Source organism: Ciconia boyciana, chromosome 12 (assembly GCF_034638445.1).
Source record: "Ciconia boyciana chromosome 12, ASM3463844v1, whole genome shotgun sequence".
NCBI lineage: Eukaryota > Metazoa > Chordata > Aves > Ciconiiformes > Ciconiidae > Ciconia > Ciconia boyciana.
This window is the reverse complement of record NC_132945.1, coordinates 5396170-5417144: the sequence shown is the minus strand read 5'-3', so window position 1 is coordinate 5417144 and position 20975 is coordinate 5396170. Positions and strand designations below refer to the sequence as shown.

Genomic DNA, 20975 nt, shown 5'->3' with positions numbered 1-20975 from the left:
ATGAAAGCATAAAAAAGGACAGAAATGAGAGGTTCAAGCAGCTGATGCTTGGGACAGTGCAGATGATCTCAACACCTGTGTTAAGAAAATATAAGTCTGTGTCACTGTGCACTGAGTTTGCAAGGATGTTAACTGTGCTTCCTGCCTTTCTCTCTATGTACTGAACACCTCAGATAGTATTGGTGTAACATTAAAACACAAAAAGGCCATAGAAAAGTTTTGTTTGTCCTCCTCTATTGTTAGTGCTTTTGACTATCAAATTTGTATCACTGCTTATGATACAATTATCAATGATTTCATTTTCTGATTTAACTACAAATCTAGTCTCACTCTATAATTTTAATACCTTCCTACCTTTCATTTTACATAAAACACATCTCCTTCCATTCTTGATTTTCACAAACAGTGACATTAGTTACTTGATCCAGAACTAGTGTGAGGCTCAGAAATAACCTAGTTGCAAGAGCAGGCTTGAAATCTGATGAAGATTTGTGATCTCCATCTTCCACGGGTCATGGAATTGATAAACTGTATCAGAAAGAAGGGGAAAGCTTCTATTGAAAGACATCACAAGAGATGATTTACAGTAGCAAGAGGTAACTCCTCATCAGAGGCAAGACTGACGTGTTGTGAGACTGAGTAAGAATCTATTTTGTCAGATTACAGAGGTATGAACTGACAGCTACAAAAAGATTATTATATTATACTAGAAGGAATGCACCAGCTGCTTCTGATGATAAGTAAATACAGGGAAATTACTGTAATAGGTAAGAGTAATGGAACTATAACAGTAACACCAATCTAATTTCCCCCCAAACTGCGATAGATTAGAGCAACAACCTATTAGCACACAGGATTAGCTCAGAGAAGAAAATGCTCCACTCCTGTAGGAGCAGAGTTATGCTTTCACTCTAGTCCACTGCTAACTGGGCATTGCTGTATCTATGCAATATCTAGTGTATATGGTATACCTAGTTGACAAGAAATGCTAAGTAATCAATAAAAAGAATTTAATAAAAAGTAATTTAATAAAAAGAATAAAATTTAAGAATTAATCAATTAAAATTAATTAAAACATGGGCTTATACAAATCCTTTTGGAAGTACAAATGTGACTCTCCATTACAGTGCTCCAAGCTGGAATTCTATTCAAAACCTGCCCTGAAACAGCTCCCCTTTTAGACATCTAAAAGCACAAAGAAATGCTTCACTAAAATCTTCATAGTCAAAGCAGAGGCCTGTAATACCTGTAAATTCTAAGTGTATTAATCACGTTATACTAAATATTAGCTTGCCTTGAACTCAAATATAAGTGTACTGAAATTGTGTAATCAACAACAGCATGTAAGTATTTTTAACACTGTGGTGGTATTGCCAAAAACAATGTACATTTTACATCAGTATGTAAGCAATGTGAGTGCCCTGAAGAGATGAACAAACACCTGTAGGCTTAGCTGCCTACCAGGGTTAAACCAGAATATTAGTGTTTGTAGGTTCATCCTTAGTCAGAAATCACTGCTTATTAACATTTCAAATTAAAATTTGCTCTTGCATCCTGCTATTTTAACATACTTCTGTTTATGAATGCCCTTCTCTCTTTTTCCTTATCATTCCCACTTTATACTTCAAGTAGTTATCTCAACTGAGATAAAATCATTGGGTTTCCATCTGGTCATTTCTTTCTCTGAAATACTTCATTATCCATCTTAGTTGCCCCTTCTATCACCTCCTACTATCAGTGTTATGCCATCTTTCTGTCCAATGTAGACTTGGAGCTATTTCTCATTCTAAATGCTTTTTCTGTTATTTTTAAATCATATCTAATTAAGTTCTCCCTCCCTAACCTTGTTCATAGTAAACATTGTTTACCATCTGCCATTTGAACCCTTAATGTCATCCTATCCATGGTCAGCTTCAGGCATCTCAGCAGAGAAACACGATCTTTTTTAATGCTATGCCCAACAATTTCTCTGGGTAACAGCAAGCTGCCTTGCATGGCTGTTTCCTGGAAACCCTCTTTTCTATGGAAGGGGGGGGGGGGGGGGGGGGGAAGAAAAGAACTTCATGTAATGTTAAAGCATTACTACTTTTAAGTAATTCAATATTTGTAAACTTCTAGCAGAGCAACTCTTGGTCAATTATTAGCTCTATTTCATTGGCTGGGTGGAAAATATTTCTTTGCAAATTATTGCAACTCATTTTCTAAATAAGGAAACAATGAGTACCACAGAAAAACTATCCAAAAGAGGTGTTTGGATCTTTCTTAAAAAAATAAATAAATAAAGTTTAAAAAACTGCTTTCTTTAGAACATCTCTTAGAACTCGTCTTCCACACAACTCCTAAGCAAGTCTTGCAAGAAGAAACGCAGAGGTTACGTAAAACTGTTGTCTTTTTAGAGTTCATGCATTTCAGACAGTGTATAGTTGAATCACAGACACCTGGAAAGTTTTGAACTTGCAGTACCATGAATCAGTTACACATAAATAAGTTATTTTCTGTTGAGGTACATTTTGAGAAAATGCAGGCAGGCAAAAATATACCCTAATGCTAATTTGTGTGGTAATTAAAGCGCTCTCTTGTATCCTGTGTTACGAAACTTCCAAGTAATGCTGAACCCAAAATACGAGAATACCTTTTTCACGATGTTTTGTTTTCTTCTATTTTAAAAGGATTTTTAGGAAGAGGTAGGAGATTAAAATAACATGAAAGTCTGTCATATAGTTAAAAGACTTTATCATTAACTATCTACTTTGCAAAAGAAACCCAATACAACAATTATATGCAACCTTGTCCGCACACTTCGAGGGGGGCTGTAAGGTAAGTGTAACAAAGTGCGGAAATATTGTAACACATGAAAGTTAGCCTGCAATGAGATACAGAGTCGCTGAAAATGTGTTACAGACCTATAAAGTACTCAGCTGAGTTTGTAGTGCGAAGTTCATTCTTTTTTAGAAATTGTTATGACAAAAAAAATCTCTTTATCTTCTGGCATAATAGGCCTGGCTTCACACAGATAATAAGCACATTTCAGCTAAACTTTCAAAAAAAGTTAAATATAACTGAAGAACTTTCCCTTCATTGCACAGCTTGTCAATTTGCTATTACTTTCTGTATAATATAGAGCAACATATTTCACTCTGTTGCTGAACACATAGTAAACCATCAGCCTTTGTGCTTCTACGAAGTGACTTGCTTATCATCTCCCACTCCTCTGACATCCTCCAAGTATGCTGTGCTTCCCAAAATTCCCCACAACACTGTCATATCAGCCCTGCTAGACTCATCTGTTCAGAAGGCAAGACAGTTTCATGTGCTGCAGTTTCCCCACCCTTCTGTATGCTGGTTAGAAAAGGAACGAAAAGGTCAACATACATCTCAAGCCAGAAGACATTAGTATCTTCAGAGCATACCCTGAAAACCAGCATAGGATAATGCACATGAGAAGAGCATTTTGGGAGAAAGAATCCTTCATTTCTACTACTAAGGATTCATTCTTATATAATCACTTTTGGTATTAAATTGTAAAAACTATCAATGGAATAACATCTGGACATTACTATTCCAAACAGTGTCTGGCTGTCATAAAGTGCAGCTTGGTTTTACAGATACTTTCCAAGGTATGTGAAATTGCTGGCGTATTTAAAGGCAGTGGATCCATAACTCAAAAAGTACCTGACCAACAGGCATGCGACAGAAAAATGCAATTAATTCATTTAGGAGATCTGTCTATACGGCTGTGATTTTACAAATTATTTTGGTTGCAGCACATCTAGCACAAGAATTCAGAACTTTCAGTCCATACCAGTGTGCAGTCATCCAAATCACCTTTCTTTCCCTTATGTGGCAAAAGCAGTTTTTCAGAGATACTTGAATAAACATGTAACTGGTTTTCTTTTTTTTTCCTAATTCAAATACCTTTTTTTTTTTTCTTTCTTTTTTTAAGGTATTTGCACCTCTCTCAGTGAAACCTGGCTCTCTGGCAGACCATCTCATCTTACATTCAATCTTTAGACAAGGTCTTATGCCCTACACTACTTTTGGTACAGAGCTGTAGCTTGTATTTCAGATGAGCTCCCACTTGTGCGATACAAATATGCTATCATTCTGCTGATCTGTTACGTTCTGTTTCTGAACACACAGTCCAAAAATAAACTCACAATACAAGGCTGCTGTTGGGGTGATCTGAACGGTTGCTCACTCAATCCCAGGGACTCCTGATTTTGCCATTTTCTTTTTTTCCCCTTTTCCTAGAATAACAGCACATTTCTCTCCGATACATAACTAACATTTCTCTATTCAGACCATGTATTATTTTGCCACCTTTTGTCTGTAGCCCTGGCTTTCTTATTATTTTCTACTCCTACTGTTATTTATTTAATATGCTGTTATTCATTCCCCAATTTCTCATTTAAAATGCCAAATAAAGAAGACTGCATCCTACTGGACGCTTTTGGTTAGCTATCTAAAAAAAACCCCACACATGTAGATCTGTCTGCTCTCAGTATAACCTAGGAACTTAAAAATTTTCAAGAACTTACTACAAAGTTTGAGGTCTTTGTAGTAAGCTCTTTAAAAGTTTTAAGTTCCTAGGCTACACTGAGAGCAGACAGACGTATTTGGGGTTTTTTTTAGATAGTTAACCAGAAGTGTCCAGTGGGATGCAGTTTTCTGAAAGAGATTTTTATGTCTTTGTCACTAGTTAGTACCCACATTGCCACAACTACTTCAGGTTATAAGCAATTTAAAAGAGCTAAAAGAAGGCAGCACTTGATTTTTATTAAATTGCCAGTAAGTACTGGTATCAGTGAATATTAGCTATCAAGTCAATCAAGCAATATATTGGCCTATATAGTATATATTCTTCCAGTCAGTAATGAGGGTGTCAGATTGGTTGCTGAGCAAACTACTCAATAGTTCCCTATTCCAAATCAAGGGAACTGAAGACATTTTCAGCTTCCCACATAATAACCCGTATACAATCACAACCATAAATAATCAGTTTCAGGGTAAGTTCCTTCCTTGTTCTAAACTCTCTACTTCAGTAAACTCAAATGAAAATAATCCTTTATCTAGCAATCACACACTCTTACACACCACACATTTACATGTTATTCTTTTGTTCCCTAATTGCAGTTCTCCTGTCATTTGCTAGAAAGGGTAAAAGAAGCAAGAATATGAAATATGTGCTCTTACAAGGCCATTGGCCCTGCTATCCTTCCATTTGTGTATATCTTGGACTTTCTCCTGCCCAGACATTACGCCCACCCAAACATTACAAAGCTGCTTTGACAAATTAACTCTTTTTCATTCTGGAATAGCTCATCAGTATAGAGATGAGCACCACGTCACATAAGCTTCTGGGCTAAGTTCTACTGCTCAAATCTAGTAGCCATGCAAGAGGGAGACATAAACCCAATGCAAAATATTGTTGTACTTGGCATTGTCATGTTGGTGGCAGTAAGAACACACCTTTAATGGTCTAAGAAGACTGTTAGCCAAAGTGTACAAACACTTTGAATGCTGGTGGAGAGTTCATGAAGACATGCATGTTTCATCATAGTGTTACACAGATAGACACACGCACATACACACACAGCTTTCCACAAAGTGAAGATATGATGCACTAGAATACACTTAGAGATATAGATTAACGTTTCAAGACAGGTATCTGCAGTGTACCACTACTGTGGTACACAGCTTCATATTTCTAATGGGTTGATGAGGACTGGCAACATTTGTGGGAAGACAGTAACACAGACAGTAACAGAGAAGAATGGAAGAAACCCACCTTAAGGAGTTCGTAATGTTGAATACCGTTCACACCAATGTCCGGATCAATGGCAGATGGGACAGAATAGCGAGAATTAATTGCTGTGTTTTCAGGGATAGAGATGTTAATAACTGTTGAGGGGAAGAGGGGAGCATTGTCATTTATATCCTCTATTAGGAATCTGATCTTGACCAGTCTGAAAACTTCATCAGGCAAAACAGCAACCTCCACCTCATAAAAGCAGCGATTCTCACTAAAGATGCCAGAGCACAGCTTTTCTCGGTCTATGCGGTTTGCAGTTGTGAATATCTCACCAGTGTTCTCCTCCACCCGTACTAATGGTACATCCCCAGTCTTATACACAAGCTTGAACTGTAGTGGTGAGGAAAGGGGCACATCTGGGTCCAGCGTCAGGTTAAGATCCTTGAGCAAATTGCCAATGAGGACATTTTCAGGCAGTTCTTCCCGCACGGTATAATTCTTCTCCTGTGCGCCAGATTGAAATACAATACAGGCTAATAAGACTGCCAAGAGGTAGGTTCCAGACAGCAAGTCCATCTCCAGAATGACTAATGAGTATTCCTGTAGAACACCAAGAGTAGCTGGAAAAAGGAAAAGAAAGAAAGGAAAATTCTTAAAAATTTACAGAATATTGTGTTCTTAAAGTGATGGAGACATGAAAGGAGTACCTTTCCTATAGCAAATAACCTGAACTGTTTGAAAACCTTATTAGTAAAGTGGTATTTGACTTAACAATCCTTCATAAAACATATAAAATTTCTTGCACAATTTTTTCCTTAAAACCGTTTACTAAAGAAGGAGGTAAGACTCTTAGAACTGGATCAGAGTGAATGAACAAATAAATACAAAAATCCCTGTTTCCAGCACGAGATTTTCCTTTGCTCCTTAAGAAAACCTCTTCCTTTGAACTCTCTGCTACATTGTCCTCAATTTTTTTGTTTCCAAAGAAAAAAGTAGGTAAGAAGTTTGCAAGCAACCATCTGCTGAGAACCAGACCTTTTTAAATCTCTTGCTCAGAGATGGGAAACAACCTCAAGAAAGATGGAAGTAGAATGGGATGACTTACAGGTACATACAGATATCAATGTCCCTACAGCTGAGAACTTTTAGAGAAAAACACACTATTGAACTCCATATATAGAATATGCTGCTTTGTCTAATCTTTGTGTAACTCTGCCTTTCCAGAATTTAGGATAATCTAGGATAGCATTTCTGTGAAGTAGATGTTCAAGGGTTCCATCTAAAATGATTTTTTTAGTTAATGAAGTTTTAGCTCCTACCAGCTTAGCATCCATTTCAAATATACCTGTACTAACTCATCTACATTCTTTTCATTGTGCAGGTAAAAATGTAATTTTTTTCATGCCTTTTTTCTGATTTTATTCTCCCTGTCATTGCATAGATTGATTTACTCCTGCAGATCAAGTTGCAGTGGTTGAAGAAATTACTGAAGCCAGTAATTGTCTTCACCCGTTAGTTACTGCCTTTCAGCAGTACCACTTTCAGGGTAATTTAAAATATTTGACTTTGCAGTGAAACAGATTAGGAACATTTAATATTGCTATTCCATCTCAACTCTGCAACCTTCTTTTGATTGGGAGTAAGTAACAGATAAAGAACGTTCCAACTAGATCTGCAAGGTGTATCTTCCCACGTCAGCATGATTTAACTGTAAAGCATTTTCTGGCTTTATGATTATACAAAAGGAGCAACATGAAATAAAAATCCAATCCTGCAAGTCTTTACTTATGAAAAAAGGCATTGCTCACTGGAGTAATTCAATTAACCTGAATGAGATTGCTGACATGGGCAAGAACTGGATATGCAGTTTATGTGGCATAGTTACTGCATTACCTGCGGTATTTTAGTAATTCACTGACTTATTTGCAATACTTTAGTAATTCAGTATAAAGCACAATACAACACTAAACAGGCATTCAGGAGTGATGAAACAGTGTACTATAAACAGCCAATTTATAAATCCATTATAATATTAAACTCTAAATATGTAAATAAGGAAGTCATCAACAGGTACAGATTGTCATTAATGGTAACACTATGGTAGCAGCATGAATTTAATGAAAGAACTGTGGTGATATTGTACAAATATATTAGTTTGACTATTATGATTTTATTTATTAACTGCCTTATATTTCTGTAAATGCATCTCCAGCAATTGTCACCCCACTAAAGTAATTGCCCACGTATATTCAACCTGTAGAAAGCTCTTATTTCAGGAAAGTACATTTTTGTATCCACTACTATTAAAATAAATATATTTATATTGTTTCCATGCAAAACACCAATAAAAATGTATGGGTTACAATGAAGAGTTGATATTTAAATGTTCCCCTCAAAACAAAATTTCAGAATGGTAGCATGTTCCGTGCATATTGGAAAGCACTATTGTGCCACTTTTTCTTCTCTACTAGAAGTTAAACTGAAAAACAACAAAACAGGGAAAAACCTTCACATCCTGATGTTTACATAGTAATACTTAAACTTACAGTTCATTTCTGAGGGGAAGAAATAAAAACAAACCAATCATAAATATCAACCAAGTTCCAGTCCCTATCCCAAATTCTTCTGTGACAATATTGATGTAAGGATTGCCTATAAACTATAATAATATAAAAATATTGTATAGTCATGTATATACATCTTCCAAATAAATAATCTTACACTATAGAAAAATATTTTTATTATTAACAAGGTTATTAATGCTACACTACTCCTCTCTCTCTAGTTTTGAAGATACAGGGAATTTTAGTCACACTCAAAACAAAAGTTTGTGTTTTATATATCAAGTTTTACAAAGCAATTTGAGGATGAGTACAAAATCGAACAGTCTAAAAGAGGTCATGAAAAACCTTCCCAAATCAATTCTGAAAGTTGTGATAGTACCAATAGATAACTTATATTAAAAATAACTGATAAGAATTCCTATAACCCCACTTATAACTGCAGTGGAGTTTCTAGGGATTATAAAATAACAACAGCAGGACTCAAAGAGGTTTGTCAGGAAAACTGCAGGGTGGAACTTCTTAGCATTACATTACTATGAATATTTTTACTTACTTTTTAAAATTAAGTTTGAACCATTCTATTAAAATATTTTTGTGTCATATTAAAGAAAATATATTTTCTTTATTATATATTTCTATATTAAAACATAGAAACAATAGAACACTATTGTTATAAACCATGTTAGATAAATGCTAACATGACTTTTTGTAATGTCTTTTACTGCCGTAGATTTTCCTGAACTCCTAAACAGTATAGACACGTAATAGGTAGTATTATGACTTTTAACAGAAAACTTGTTTGATCTTGAAGTAGAAAAGCAACCAACAATGACTGAACTTCTGTAGAATACGCTATTTTTAAATGGTCTTTACCTGTCTTTCTAAGCAATTCTAGGAACAGTTTTGAACCTTTAAAAACTGTTCTAGAGCTGTAGACTTTTCAGGGAAAAAAAACCCACATGACTCAAGTTTTCTGCTTAGATATACAGTGGAACTTCTTATGCCATCGGGAAAGTGTTGTTCTTAAAGCAACCTATTTAAATAGTCATAGCTGTACGTTGCCTGTCATTTGTGCCATAGCAGTGATAGGAATTCTATGGCAACAGCAATGCAAAGAAAAAGAGCATGAGGTACTTTCTAGCAACCAAGCATCATCCTGAAAGACATTTACAAAATCAGAGTATTTCTGACAACATACAATATTTGTTTTTCATATTTGTCTACATATCATAAATATACATACCACAAAATGGGAAAACAATATAATTACAAATCCAAAAGTGAAAGGAAAGGCTAAAGAAACTGCAAATGGAAATGGCAGAGTCAGACAAAACAGGACATTAACAGAAATTGTCAAAAGAGAACATGTGAATGGTAACAGATGGTAGAAAAAGTTAGAGATGAACTAAGACAGACAGACAAGATAAAAATACAAAAAGGAAAAGAGAAAGGAACTGGGCAGAAAGGCAGTCACAGTACAGTGTGTGGAAACAGGCTTTCTTGATGACTGGAGTACAGAGGCAAAAAAAAGTATCCAACTCTAAAGGACCTTTCATGAGTTCCAGCACTCATTAACACTTTTAAGGTGGTAAAAAAGAAAATTAAGACAAATAAATTGATTAACAGAAGGTAACATTAAACTTGCCACGCCATTTTCCCATCTTTCAAAAGAATGAATTGATGTCTGTACTACTGACTTCTGTAACTAGTGAGGCAAATGGCCCAGATGGACATGATGGAGGGTAGGAGGGGGAAAAAAACAATTTGAGATTTGCTCTCTTTCATCTCAGTATCTATGCAGTTAAATACACCTGCTTTTTTGTCCATTATACTAAATATGAATGGCATAATTTAAATATTATCATTGTTCATTATTATCTTCATTTAGCAGCTGTCAAATCATACCTTGAAAAGTAGACAGAATATAAAAATTTAACTACCTAATGGAGTACGATGTGAAGGTAGAACATAAATCTGTTCTTTATACACAAGGCTGTAGCTGGTCCCACCCGAGTCAAAATTCCTGTAGCTTATTATAGGACTCGACTGCTATTTCTTTCTTAAGAGGGTCACAGAAAAGTAGTAAATGCAGTAAAGAGTCCAGGTGTCCGCTTCAGATGAAAAAGCAACACTATTTCTTGATACCTGGGTTCAGATTTGCCTTCGAGCAGGAATAAGTAACCTGTGGTAATATTTTGTAACTGCTATATCAAGTTTTAAGAAAAAAGTATTCTAGACCATTTTAAAAAATTTGGAATATTACATTGAAGTCCAAAACTACATCAATATCCAAATATTGAAATCATAATAGAAAAGAAATACTGAAAATATTACTCCCATTCTTATCTTCATGTTCCTGAACCTATTTTAATTACATGGACATACTTAGCTAGTATACCTCACTTTTTCAATACCACATCCCTTTCATTTGCTGGTAATCCACTGTGGACTCCTTAAATAGCAGTGCTTAAATCCCCGTGTTAAAACAGTGTTTCTCAGAGCAAAAGATCTCCATGACATGGGCTGTATTTGTCAGTCAATAGCATGATTGTAGTGTTATTTAACTGAAGAGTGCGCTATTTGCAACTATTCCCGTTCACAAAGGCTCCCTTTGAAGTGTCCGTTGATAATTAAGCAGTTCTATGCTATATGCCAGAGGTTTTGAATTTCTGAATCACGTTGATATGGATTTCAACTTTATCCTGCTGGATTGTTAGGTAGGATCTTTTCTGGCACTGCAGATTTTTAGCATTCGGTGTTTTGGTTGTGGGATTTTTTTTGTTGTTTTTTGGTTGGGGTTTTTTTGCTGTAAGTCACTAACATAGCTGAACACAGCAACGTCTATCCCTTGTCACCACACATACCATGTTTCATTTAAGGAACTGGCTTGTTTCAATGGTGGTTAACTTTTTTTAAAAAGGCAGAGACTTTATTGGTATTTCTTACCATTTTTAATGACAATAAAAAGCACTACAAAGCTGTTGCCTGACAGAAATCCCCCTCATTTTTTTAAGCCAGGCACAAATGATAACAAACAACCTGAACTCATTTTCCCACTCTATAATGTTTCAAACACAAATTATTTTGCAGCCACCAATATTTACCCACAGGATCCACTCCTTATGTAGTGTATTTCATGATCACATTCAAAGAAAAAGGCCTACCTCAAAGAGAAACAGACAATTTGTTATATTATCAAGGCTTCCAAATTCATTCCTTCATATGATTTTACTCTAAATCCACTAAGGGACTGATTTATTCTTTGATCTATTTTTTATTAGCGTGATGGTACTGACTTCAATGAGGTTTCTTTAATTTGATTTTTTTTCCAGTGATGAACAAAATGAAACTGGAAATTCTTATCACCAGAAGAAAACATCAGCCCACATCCATTTAAGTCAACAAAAGAATTGTGAGCCACAACTTGCTTACAGTTGCATGCTCTCCTGATTCAGAGTCTTCACTGCTTTAGAAATAGAGTATTTTTAGTTCTGTTTTTTTTTTTTTACTTTTCCATCACAGGGGTAAGGAATACTCTTCACTTGAAGGAATTAAAAAACAATGACCAAAAGGCAAATTCTTGCAGCCACGTGAAGAAGCAGCCAAGGTGTGTAAAAGAAGCAATTGATAAACTCTTAGTGAAACAGAACTCTATATTCCTGATATTAATCTGCAACTAATTGGAAGAGTGCTCATTAAAACTTGTATCAAGATGCTGGAAACAGTGAACAGAACTATAAATACACAACAGGCAGTGAGCATGCTGAATGGACAAATTGAACTCAATCACACTGATATACGGCATAAAGAGTAATTTCTTTTAATTGTTTCAAATGAATCCCTGTAAAGCTTAAGTCTCTTTTTCACTAAAATAGTAAGTACAGTCCATGTTTGGGAAAATGCATCTAGCAACCACTCAGCAAATATTTTTAAAATATCCTGTAACTGATTTCAGAAGACTGTGAGAATATGCCGTATCAAATTTATTTATATACTTGTAACACAAGGAAATAACCCTGCTATTAGCAGTGAAACAGTTTTGCACCAGAACTGCACAGAAAGCTAAAGGTTGAGAACAGAAATCTTGGGGAAAAGATGAAGAACTTCCTGATAAGCATGGCTATTCCCATTTTCTTAGAAAGAAACACTAGGATACCTGAACCAATGCGGGGGGGGGGACACACACACCACAAAACAAACCCAATGCACAAACCCTCTATAAAGCTGCTGAATGTTACAATTCCAAAGCTAACACATTGCTCTACAAATTCAAATATATGTTCACTAAAATTCAATCATTGACTTTCAAAAACAAAACAAAAAATCAAGTTATTAATGGTATGATTCATGTCATTTTCTTAGTGTTTTATTTGTGTATTTGTACACATGAACACATTTTAAAAATCAAGTGAAAATTGCTCTAGTTTTGTTCCTTGAAAATCTGTTCATGCCTCAAATATGAAAATTAAATCTCTGCTAAAGCAAACAAAAGAAAAGTCATCCATGAACCACTGGCAAGAGAATGTGGTATCACAGTAAGAAATTATGTGAAACCACATATGTGATCATTGGATGTATTTCAACTTAAAACACATTTTTATTCATTTAAAAATGAAAGTAAGTCTGATTTTAGTCACTTGTGTCAAATCCTTTGAAATGGCAATTGTCAAGATCACCTGTTTCATACATAATGCATTTTGCTTTACTGCCTCACTGCCAGTTAATAACTTTCATTATTGCACAGCAGAAAAATACACTTTACAGTGTCTACTAAACAATTCAAGTATCTGTGAATAAGGATAGGAATATTGCTCACAGCTGAACGTTATATTGTCTATTACCTACTTATACTAAATACAATTCTGCCTAGAGTCCAGTCATATACATAACAACACTTCTTCATTCTAGAGTAGCAGAAATCAGCTGCCTTCTTCCATCCCCCCCTTCAGTTCAAAACACAGATGATGTAACTACACTAATTTACACTTCTGATTTAACCAAAAAATCCATTTGTGACAACACTGTTCCCAAAACTTATAGAAAAAAACAACAAAAACTATTTATATTGCCATTTGTTCTTTTAAAAAAATCTTGAGTTTAAAAAAAAACAAACTTCTATTTATATTTTGTAATTCTTGTTAAACCCAGGATATCTGGAATTCTGCACTCCTTGCATCAAACTCCTGAGGGGGGGGCGGGGGGAGCAGTTCTCCTGGATGTCAGGATGCATATATTAGACTTTAAATGGTACTAGAACCTTACTTTTTCTATACATTTATTTTTCAATCGCTTAAACTTTTATATTTCCTTCAGTTTCTCTCTGCCTCAGCATAACATACCCAGGAAGGCTGAGTGTCCTGTGAATATACTCTCACAGATTTTTGTACAAGTTCTTACAGTACTCCAAGTCTGAAAGGAAAAAAGTAGCTGAACTTTCACCATAATTCCTGCTCAGCAAATTATTAGTGCACCTGCGTAAAACAGGACCAGGAGATTACACCAACAAAGCACGTATAAAACATATTTTAGCATTTGTTTAGTTCGACCTCCCATCAGGTTGTCTGGAAACGGACACTGTGTTCTATTTCTGATGCTGTAAGGCTCGTGCAGGATCATGTTAAAACCTAGAAAATTCATACACTTACACGGTCCTTAACTAATGTATTTAATTACTTATCATTGTAATAATAACTTGCTAAGCTTCAAATAACTTATTTTCTTATTCCTCCATAAAATGGGAAGAAAATAGTTCAGGCAATTTGACATTCATCCTTGCAAATACTTCACAGAAGCAAAGTGTTTCCTATTCAATCTATTTCCTTCAAGCAGAAGTTTATACAGTACAGCAAAAAATAAAATTTTAACAGTAGCATAGTCTCTGTGGAAGTCTTTAGATAAGAAACAGTATGTTTTTCATCCAGTGGCAGCATAACTACTCATTTTCATATGGGATTTTTTGTTCTTCTTAAAGATAGCTTAAATGTAAATGAGATTCAAACTAGAAGGTACTCCTCAAGAGTTTAAAATATAAAATACAATCATAACAGTTGTTTTCTGTACCTTAGCATCTATCTCACCAATTAACAGCCTAATCACCATGTTTGTCCAAAGTTGTTACACGTAACATATGGATACAATACATAAGAATACGTACTTACAAATCAGAAACTCAACTCTGGAATCTCTAAGAGTACCATGAACATGGAACTAGTTGCATATGTTGGAAGGAATTTTCTCATAATTCCTGTATGGGTCCAAAGAGCAGGGAAGCAATCACATTTTTTAGCTAACTGACCCTATCTAAACACACTATATGAATAAAACATCGCAGTATGTAATGTAAGTCTCTCCTAAGAGAACATGATTTGAGAACAATGCTTTTCCACTGACAGAACAAAACCACCTGAAGATAAGCTATATTACAATATAAAGCAAAACCATAGCCCTTTTATGGAAAAAAAAACACAGACTGACACAAAACAGAAATATAAGATTATAAGTAAGCATCTCTCCACTTGCTGTCCTGGCAGGCCACCTCCTCCCAGACAGGCTTGCCCTGACCCCAGCTAGCTTAAGGCCTTATCACTCCCTCCACAGACCCTCCGGCAGTTTCTAGGAAAACCCTTTATTTTTTGCTACCTGAACACAAAGACAGAGCCACCACCTCTAGTTTTGGAAGGTCTTGTGATAGAAACCGCGGGAAGACCGGGGGAAATGCCACAGTTTACTAGCTCTCCTCTCACACCCTCATGGTTGCACCCAGCCAGGCGGGACCGAGGACAGCACCGTAATGGCGACACCCGCAGCGCCCCGCCCCCCTCAGCCAGAGCGCCGCACCACGTGACGCCCGCCCACCGCCTCCTTCTCGAAGCTTCCCGGGAGCAGGCGGTTCCATCCTCAGCGGCTGCCCCACCGCCGCCTGTCACCCGGGGGTTTTCCCCACCGCCTGGTGAAAGAGAGACGTCTGACAAGGTACCCCGTCAAGTACTATTGCCTAACAAACATAGATAAATGTCAGATAGTAAACCTGTTCGGTAGAGCCTCTGGCACAGGTGTGTGTATTGTTTTTGCATTAGGCATGCAGATGAAGAAAACTGGGGCAAAGAGAGGCTGTAATTTTTTTGTAAACTTTTACATGAATAAGCACTTACAAATTCTCTGCAAATTCTGTCCCGAGTTACCACAGGCTGGCCTACATAAATGCTAGTGTTTCATATGTTCAGGTGGAGAGGCTATTCCGTGCTCCCTTTCCCAGAGCCACTTCAGGGCGACGCTGTTGGTACAGACTTCCAGTGGTATGAGGAAAAAAATCCCTGTACTTAGAGTCTATAAAGCACTTCAGGGATCGCTCAAAGTAAAGGTGCTGTATACATAAAAGGTGTTAGCAATAGCAGCTGCAGCGTAGTGTGCCTTTAGAAAAAATTTCTCTGAGGAAGAAGTGAACCACCCTTTTTCCTCTGCTAACTATAGGAAATAAACATATGTAAAAGAAAATGAAAAGCGGTTTGATAAAAGATTTCTTGTGATTTATTAAGTGGGAGACCAAAAGCATCTGAGTTTGATCCCCCCTGGTTATAGTTAAAAGGATTAAGATCAAGCCTTACTAATTCATATGTTATTAAGGGCATGAATTTATCTCTTATGATATTATAATATAGAGTAAATATATCTTTAAAATCCGGTCAAATTCAGTAATATAATTCGATTATTTCCTTGTGGCACAACTCCGTCTTTAATTACCTGTTCTTCCAGTCCTCCTAAGGACGATTTCTCTCCTTACTACATTTGTAGCTTGAAGTGACCTTTGCTTCAGTATTTTGATACAGTGCAAGTAATGAAATGTAGTAATAATAATAATTATTTTATACTGCGCTTTCTACAATTTTTTTCACATTATTTGATATAACTTTCAAACAAAATATGTATAGCAAATTATGCATTAATTGCAACAAAATTTAACTTAATCCTTTATATACTGATGGACTGAGCTTTTAATAACTCAAGATTAGCATACACATGACTGTTAAAGATATGCCAACTATTGAAAGGTGAAATCATGTAAATTTTTAAGAAATTTCTCTTGCTAGTAAAAAATACCATGCCTTATTGATATATAAGAAAAATACTTTTTTAATTCTATAGCTTATATAGACAAAAATGTAAAGTATTTTTCTCTGTTATTTAAAAAAAAAACAAAAAACAAAACAAAATAAAAAAACCAAAATGGCACTGCAACCATGTAACTGTTCTGGTAAAATACTTCCTAGTGCATAGCACCTCTCACGCTGACAGATCCCCAAACTGCTGTAGAGATTGCAAACACATGGATTGCTTCTCAAAGCACTGAAATTCTGTGCCAGGAGCACTACAGTAAAGTGATTTTGGAAAGGGGATTGAAAACTAAATTATCCAGTGGAAATGATGGAGCATAGCTGTTTAGACCTGGGAGAAAGCAGCTACCAAAATTCAGTCGGACTACTTGTACAAAAAATACTCAGTAAGAAGAGTCACAGAATTGGATGAAGCAGAATTATAAGAATACTTTAAAATGTGTTACAGCAGTTTGATGTGCAGGGCCTGATTCTGTACTTCAAATTTTGTTTTACCTGTATAGTAAATATGGTTTAAAAAGTGGATGATCTGGTCAACAATTTTCTATTAAATTGATTCAAAGCCCACTGAAATCAGTGGCATCTTCTGTAGGGTTTAAAAAATTTTCCAGAACTGTAGCTCTGGAAATCGAATGCCTTAACTTAAGTGTAAAGTGAGAGAGTCTACATATCTCAACAACAGAACTTTTTTAAATATTTGCATAGACTGATATATGTCAGCATTGAATACTTAATTTTAGATTTTATTACAAATGTCAGGCCAGATCAAAACAAGCTATGGTCTTCACTGAAGCCTGCCATGGTAAAGCTGATCCTTAACAGAATCTCAGAAAACTTGATTTTTAAAGTTTTGCCTAGGTCCGTAAACTTTATAAAGGTACTATAGCTCCTTCACAGACTTGTACTCAAATAATGGAAAACGTGTTGTTTGAATTTCTTCACTGCCTCCTCACTGAAACCTGTCAACAATTAGGATGAAATAAAAGAGTTTTTGTAATGTGGACAAAATATTTCTAGCTAGAAATCTGCATGTCCATGACTCAGTGTGGCCAGCCTACTGTCAGTGATGTCCAGACACAACTGATGTGGCATAGACTCAGGCTTGTAATGTACAACAGAAAAGTTTGGGATATTATTTCCCATCCATTCACCTTCTTCTGACATAGTACAAGAGGATGAACAGCTTCAAAACATTTTTAATGGGGAGGGGAAGGGGGTAAGTCATAACTACACTGATCATGAGAACAGTGTACATATGTATATCAGAGTCCTGTAGGTCATTGATGTTCATGAAGAAGCTTTTAAAAATCATATTGAAGCGCATTTTCTCACACAATATCATGGGCCCATGATGTGTTTTATCATTACTGGTACACTGCACAGAACATTTTTTAAGAAAATAGAGTATTGGTTTTTGAAAGTAGGAATTAAATGTGGAAAATCTTAAAGGAATAATGTGAACAATGATTAGATTAAAGTTTCAAATAGATGTGTATTCTTCTTCCTGTTTTGTCTAGAAGTCATGTCCCTACTCCACAAACCCAACTGAAAAAAACCTAATTTTGCATATAAATGGAGTGACTTCACCACTTGATAACAGCTTATTATTTAAATGTAAGAAAGATAGAAAAGAGCACAAAAAATACCACAAAACACATACCAGCCTGTTAGCTGAAGTAATCACAACACAGAGAATCTTTGAATAACATGGGATTGTATTAAATACTGTATCATTTGTAAGTTTTATCATGCTTCACATTTTGGTGACTGCCTGTTTCAGTCAACTAGAAATGACCAAAGGCTTTTTGGTTATTTCTGGAAATTAGACATTTGTATTAGGGTTGTAATAGAAATGTCATAAAAACACATCAGACTGTTTCTTTACATCAGCTAATTATGCCTCCAAATCTAAGACCTACCAAGAAAATGGATGTTTTTCTTTATGTGCAGAAGTTGTTTTGAATGACGTGAGGAAGAGTAACACAAGTGACACAAAGACATAATCCTATCGCTGTTCTTCTATCTTGTGAAGCAACATATAATTAACTGCTCCATCAATTACTGGTATAAGAAGTAAAAATACTGATTTGTCATTAAACGAATAGAGAAAATAATAACATTTCAAATCTTTAACGTCTGACAATGTAACTGTCAGTCAGAACTCCTAATGATTTCCAGTCAAATAGGTGCTCAGAACTTTAAAAATTCAAACCCTGAGTGTTTAGTAAAGAAAACTTGGTGTTCTGTTGCTAAAATCTATCAGAATTCCAGTGTTGCATTATTAAGTGCACTAGAGCAAACTTCCCAAAGAAAATGTTCTATTCTGGTATAGGAACTGGAAGTATTAAAGTACTGTGGTATTGAAAAGTAGCCACAATTTCTATTACAACATAATCATTAGGAACAAAATATCGGACGGTTTAACATGATTACTGGAATACTTTCCTGGAACTTAATGATGTTAGTCCCATGTATACTTCAAAGTATTATGAGATATTTTGAATTTTTTTCAAACATGCCAGTATATAAAGAGAGTGTGATATGGTGTCTTAAGTTTGCAGGTCTATTTGCCTAATAAAATTCCACTATATTTTATGTGACGCAGCACATTACACCTATTTTCTGATATCCAGAGATGATGAATTCCTAGAGGCAGTCTAATGTCTCACAGTGATGTTTCTCTATGCATCAGTAGAAGCATGTATATCATCAGTACTTCGTTCACTACTGCTACTACCAGCATCAGTGATGGGATTTTTTTTTTTATTGTGTCCCACGTATCACAGGTTTTTTTCTTTTTTTGACAGAGTTTGAGGAGGCATATTATTCCTTAGTGCACAGTGTGGATGGATGCTGCATTGTTTTAAATGAAGAATCATTCTCTGTAACCTGAGGGATACTGCCAAGTCTGATTTCCTTAAAATCAATTCAAGAGATCCATGCTCAGACTTGGCTGGAATGTGGAGGCATACACTTTTTGATCAAATCACAAAAATACAAGTTCTTGTTGTTCTTCTTCTATTGGGATGCAATGTTTTCTTGTAGGAAAAAAATAAATAATTAGATGTTTTCATGGAACACACTGTATTCTGCCATATATTTGCTGATGTGTTCTACTCTTACTCAGATTAAAGCACACAAATATCAGGTTGAAATATCTTTTCTGTCCTAGAAAAATATGATCAGTCATCTGAATCCATTGTTTAAATTCATACAATTTCAGGAGAAAACGAAACAAGTAATTACACTAGCCGCACAATGCCCTTTCTTATACAATTAGAAATCAGTGCAATGGGGCTTTCTGTTGTTTGTTCATTTATTTGTTTTATAACAGAGGCATTGGGGGAATTCAGTTGAAAAATATCTGCGAGATGAATTTCCAAGCTGATGACCAAAAATAGTGTTGCCTGGAATGCAGATTATGTTCCATTCCTTGGTTCAGATATATATTTCTCACATGGTCTCTGCAGAACAGTAAAAGCTTTGCACTCTCCTTGACTGCTAATATTTTAGAATTCTATCAATGACAGATAAAATAACCATTAGAATTTCAGCCGTCTCATTAGTCTTGCATTTGACCTGAAATTAAGAAGGTGAATAATCATATTGAAATAAATCTGTGATTAATTATTTAGCCATTCAATTGAACAGTGAAACTATTTTTAATGAAGGCTTGTTATTAAAATGATTATTTCATTACATTTTAAATAAATAAAATCTATACTTTTTTTTTTTAAATCAATGTCCAAAAGCTTAAACTGAACACCACCTCAAGTCACCACGTATCTCCTTCTACTGACAGTAACAAGAGTCACAGACCACCAAATGAAAACATCAAAGTTGCTGAAAAATATAGTTTATCATGGTTTGTTCTAGCACAGGACTGGGGTTGCATCTAGCCTTCCGTTACTAAAACCCTTCAGTTACTAAAAACCAAACCAAAAAAACCAGCAAGGTGTTGCTTTGCTTAGTATTCTTAATTATTGTTTTCTATACATTGCTATCTGAGACCAGATTTAGTGTATGTGTAACAACTAACTCCTAAAAAGTTAGCTGTAACATTTGCTCCTTAGAAATAATAAATAACACTGACTGTTTTCATGTTTCTGTTCATAATACAATAACCCATTAGGTTTATAAAACAAATGCTACTACTATGTTTTACTTGCCAGTTTTTAACTTCCCTCAAGAGAACTAAGAGCTTACGATTTAGAGAATATACAGGCTAATAGCCTGTCTTCTGGTGGGAAACTTTGATCTTTTATGGTAGCGGGAAGGAAAAAAGGTGCATGTACAGCTAGATATTTCAGTGATGCCATCACAGTTAAGACATTGCAGAGTCAGAGAAGAATGCTTTCACTATAAGTATGAATGAGTTACTGGTCTTTCTTAAGCAAACATACAGAAAGGAACTAAATATTGTCTGCAAGACAAGAACAAAATAATTGTGTGGTAAGTTGGTTTTACGTAGGTTGCACTATCTGCAGATTTCCATGCATATGTTACTTTGCATTGAATAGCTAAATGCATCATCCTCTGTTAGAAATT

At 35.4% G+C, this 20975-nt stretch overlaps 1 protein-coding gene across 4 annotated transcripts in view; it reads right to left on the bottom strand.

Annotated features, from left to right (window-relative positions):
• PCDH11X (protocadherin 11 X-linked) overlaps positions 1–20975 on the bottom strand; it is a 516609-nt gene that overhangs the window by 458068 nt on the left and 37566 nt on the right. For all 4 annotated transcript variants that reach the window (XM_072877252.1, XM_072877254.1, XM_072877255.1 and 1 more), the window contains exon 2: positions 5789–6372. In XM_072877252.1, coding sequence (XP_072733353.1) covers positions 5789–6328 — 540 coding nt within the window. In that variant the 5' untranslated portion in view covers positions 6329–6372. The remainder of the gene's footprint in view (positions 1–5788; positions 6373–20975) is intronic.